General features: G+C 47.8%; 1 protein-coding gene across 1 annotated transcript; it reads left to right on the plus strand.

Moving 5' to 3' along the window:
* The first annotated feature begins 824 nt into the window (after nucleotides 1–824).
* Nucleotides 825–2902, plus strand: egr4 (early growth response 4). Its single transcript, XM_038270888.1, has 2 exons — nucleotides 825–1069; nucleotides 1175–2902. Exons 1-2 carry the CDS (start codon nucleotides 943–945, stop codon nucleotides 2224–2226), a joined length of 1179 nt encoding a protein of 392 aa, XP_038126816.1. The 5' UTR covers nucleotides 825–942; the 3' UTR covers nucleotides 2227–2902.
* Nucleotides 2903–4868: the final 1966 nt, after the last annotated feature.

Raw genomic sequence — 4868 nt, forward strand, 5'->3', positions numbered from 1 at the left:
TCTAATTTTCGTGATCTACTGCATCGATTCTTGATGCCAAGAATCGATTATTAATTTTAAAAAATGAATAAATAAAATTGCATGAATGGTTGGCGAACATCAGCCAAAAACAAGTGCAATACCACTTCCAGTCCAGTAGATGTCGCTGCAAATGTGTTGACGCACGCTGCCTTGTGTCACAAGCATTTCCGGCCATGGGATACTGTGCCGAGTCATTCAAAAACAAAACATGGAGGAGAAAATATTGCAATGCATCGCAATAATTCAAGTATCGTGATGCATCGTGATAGAATCGCATCGTGGCCTGTGAATCGTGATTCGAATCGAATCGTGACTTCTTTGGCAATACCCACCCCTAGTCTGCAGTGCTGCAGCAGAAGGCTGAAGATGACTGAGGCTCATATTTGATCCTTTTTATCTCTTTTATCTCCAAATGCATGAAAACCATCAACCTGCAGACCCCAAACACCTTGACCAGAGCTGCAGACTGATTCTAAGTTTGTGGTTTCCCCTAAAATGCGTCAAAAAGCCAGAGATTTCCTGTGTTTTCTGTCCTCTCTCATCCCTCCATCCCTTGTTGTGTAACCTCTCTCTGCCTCTCCGCTGCCGCAGTGAAGGAAACCCCCTCTCACCGCTCCTGTGCGTCGCTCTGCCGCCTGTCCTTTTAAGGCATGGGGGATACCCGTCGTCACAGCCGGAAGCGGTCCATATTTGGGCAGCTACGAAGGGGCACGGCGGGGGGAATCCCTCGCGCCGGTGTGGACCAATAACGGCAGGCCGGGAGTTACCTTGGAGACGGAGAGTATAAAAGGCGGCAGCGCGCGGAGAGAGCTCAGCATCCTCAGCATCTCTGCCTGGAAGCAGATTCAGCTCACGGATTATTACTGACATTTTTAAAAAGGGGGGATCCCGAACTGAACCGTTTCTATCTGATCTATAAGGATGCTTCTGGAAAGGGACGACAGCTTTATGTCTGAGTTTGAGGACGCCTGCAGCGCCTGGGTGGACAGCGTGGGTTCAAGCCCCAGTGAAGGGGTGGACTCTGATGTGGGATCACCGTTCAGCCAAGGTGAGTGTCTCCATCACCCCCCATGCATCCTGCACCTGCATCCTCCCTGTATCTCTATAGGCTGCCATTATGCTATAATAACCCCCCTTCCTTTTTTCCCTATAGTTTTCTCTCCTGGAACTGACGCCTCAGACTCTGACTTCTTCTCCGATTTGAGTGACTGCTCTTCGGACACCCTCTCTCCATCCCTCGGCTACACCGGGAGCTTCTTCGCTGAGCCGGAGCCTGCGGCTGCGGGGCTGAGCAGCACCGCGGACGCCATCCTGAACATGATCACTGAGATCGTGGGGATTTGCACTGAGATGGAGCAGCAGCAGCAGCAGCCCGCCCCCGACTTCAGCCTCCCTCCTCCGGCTGCAGAGCAGCTGCCTGCATCCGCAGCTTCAGCACCAGTGGTGATCAAATCAGAGTTTGGGAGCTCCAGCTGCAGCAGCGGCTGCTCTCAGACCTCCACGCCCGGGAGTGATGCTCTGCTCCTGCCTGCTGCAGACTCTCTCCTCCCGCTCATTGCTCTGGAGCAACAGATGGATGTGGCTGATTTCATCGAGTCTCTGCTGAGCTCCGAGGCCGGGCAGAGCGAACTGAAGCCCGGCTGTGAAGTGAAGCAGGAGCCGCTGGAGCTGGAGGACTGGCTGAAGGGTTTACCGGTTCCAGTAACCGGCGGGGACTCCGGTAACTACGTCATCAGCAGCGCTCCTTCCACCCTGGACGCGCACCTGCTTTCCTCCCTCCTGCAGGGCGCGTTCCCGCTGGTTAACATAAGCGGCGCGCAGGCGGCGGGGGCGCCCAAGCAGCCGCGGTCTGGGCGCAGGGCGCACGCGCGGGGCGGCGTCAAACCCAAGCCGTTCCCGTGCTCCGTACAGGGCTGCGAGCGCCGCTTCTCGCGCTCCGACGAGCTCAACAGGCACGTGCGCATCCACACGGGCCAGAAGCCCTTCCAGTGCACCATCTGCGCGCGCAGCTTCAGCCGCAGCGACCACCTGACCACGCACACGCGCACGCACACCGGGGAGAAGCCCTTCTCCTGCGACGTGTGCGGCAAGAGGTTCGCGCGCAGCGACGAGAGGAAGAGGCACGGGCGCGTGCACGTGAAGCAGCAGCTGCGCGCTCAGATGATGGCCGCCTACTCTCTGGCCCTGAACGCGCCTGGCGTCTAAAACAAACGAACATTTGGAGGTGTTTTTTTGGAAGTTTTTTCGGATTTCAACCGAGAACCGGACAGACGTGACGTCATACCGGTGTACAGGTGCTGTTGCAGTGCCCTGAGGGTTCAGGTGCGGACCGAGCCAGCAGCTGAGCGGGCCTCTGTGACCCTGTGACCCCGCAGCCTGGAGGAAGGCCTCTGCTGTAAAATAAAACCAACTTTTTTCTGCATGAAGCCGTGAAGAGACTCTGTGAATGTCGACGTCAGAATGTCGTGCTCCTGTTGTTGATATTTTTCTGTAAACAGCTTTCTATATTTGAAGAGTCTCATGTTTGCAACACATCTCTATTTTTCTAGATGGACTGTCTACCTCTCAGTGTCACTGTTTTACAATCAGAGTGTGTATATTTTAGAGAAGAATCCAGATGTTTCTCTGGCCAGGTTAACGTGAAACACGATGTCACTTTTTTTTCTATGAAATGACTGGAGGTGCTCCAGGTGCGTGCAGGTTGAAGCTGCACCGATGCTTTGTGGGATATGTTGTCCTGTGGTCTGTGGTGTGACATCTGAAACACACCAGCTCAGTGAGAGCTGAGCTCCGAGTAGCACACATGGCTGTGCAAGTTTACTGTTCCCTCATTCTGCATGGAGGCTGTTGTTGCTGTTAATAAACAAACCAAACAACAGATCGACTGAGTCTGGCTGCTTTCCTCTGAGTTTCAAACCCACAGATAAAACGTCTCATCAGAAACACACAAAAGATACTAAATCTCAACGTTAGTGTCACATTTTCCACATCTGCGCTGAAATGAAAACTTATTCCAAATCACTTCTTAATATAGGGCCAAAATCTCTCCAATTCAATCTAAATCTTCTTCTGGTTAAATTTTTCTGACCACTTTAAGGTCAGATAACTCAGCACCTGTAGAATCAATAAAACGCTTTTCTGTCTGACAACACGAAGTAGGCTAATAGATCTCAAATTAGCGTCTGTATAATTCCAGTTATCCATCCATCCATTTTCTGGAACACTTCTCCCAAGTTGGGTAGCTAATGATGATGGTGCCAATCTCCAGCTGTCTACGGGTGAGAGGCAGGGTCCACCCTGGACAGGTCACCAGTCCATTGTGACAAACAACCATTCATACCTAAGGAGAATTTAGAGAAGCCCATTAACCTAACTCATGTTTTTGGACTGTAGGAGGAAGCAGGAGTACCTGGAGAGAACCTACACAAGTAGAAAGACCCCGTGCCAGGGGTCGAACCCAAGGTGGCAGTGCTACCCAATGCACCACTGAGCAGTACAATTCCAGTTGTATTAGGGGCAATAATAAGAAAATTTATGGGACAAAGTTAAACATCTTTGAAAACACAGCATCACAGTGCTGCATCTGGACCTGGAAGACTATATGTATCTGAACGGGGTTCGATGTTAACCATCGCCCGATCTCCCGGGTCAAGTAGTTTTTATTGTCGGGAGAGTACAAATTTCATTGCACTTGCCCGGCGGGCAAATGCAATGATCGCAAAAAAAAAAAAAAAAAAAATGTATCACTCAAAAATACATTAAAATCACCGACATTCGCTGAAAACGACCCACAAGCGTTGCTTTTTGTTGTTTTGAACACATTCTCGCTTAATTTGAAAAAGCGGCGTGATTTTCCGCTAGATGGCATGATTCAGCTCTTGGGGAGAGAATTCTGCAGAGCAGCAGCTGGATGATGAATTTAATCTATACTATAATACACGCTAGATTAGAAATGATCAGCCAGGGATTTGGAAAATAATAATAATAATTGTATGCGCACAGTGTAAATATTTCTATCATATGGCAGTCTTCTGTTCAGTGGTCATACATTAAAAAATGTTCATTAAATCTTTTTCTCTTAGACATTGGAGTGGTGCATTTAAATGTTATAGAGCTAGACATGTTAAATTGGTGAGTAGTAGTAGTGTAAGTTTTTAACCTGTCAAGTGTTTTTTAGATTTTTAACATTACAATTTATATTTTTCCAAGCACAAAACAGTTTAAAGCAAAGTTTAGTTTGAAAAGAATGTGCAGGAAAGATTGTAAAGCATGTTAACACGGTAATGTAGGCTTGAGTTCATTATCTGACGCATGCAGATACACACCAGGAACCTGGAAACTGACTGAATTACAAAAAAACAAACATGTTTCATTGATATATATATACAAAAATGAATATTAGGAACTATATTTATCAAACATTATACTGGGCAAGTAAAAATTGTTTCTGGGCAAATGAAATGTGAAAGGATTTACCATTAGGCAATATTAGGCAGTTTTCTAGGGCCCCAAGTTCCTGGGGGGCCCATGAAACTTTTTACATGTATGCTCAATACAACTATTTAAAAATTGTGCACATTAATGATGTTTCTAATAAAAATCCTTTCACTAAAATGCCATCAGAATGCTTATAATATTAAGTGTGTCTTCATACTTCACACTTAAACCCCCCCCCCCCCCCCCCCCCCTCCGTGTCCACCATATTGGATCAGTCCATTTGCTGCACATGTTTAGAAAGGTCCAAACAGACAGCAGCAAACCATTTGAAAACAATCTGTGCGAAAAGCCTTGTTGCCAACAGATATATTTATTTATATCTGACCCCTCTAGCACTTTTATGTCAAAAA

This window comes from Cyprinodon tularosa, unplaced genomic scaffold (assembly GCF_016077235.1).
Source record: "Cyprinodon tularosa strain WSP-4 unplaced genomic scaffold, ASM1607723v1 ctg782, whole genome shotgun sequence".
NCBI lineage: Eukaryota > Metazoa > Chordata > Actinopteri > Cyprinodontiformes > Cyprinodontidae > Cyprinodon > Cyprinodon tularosa.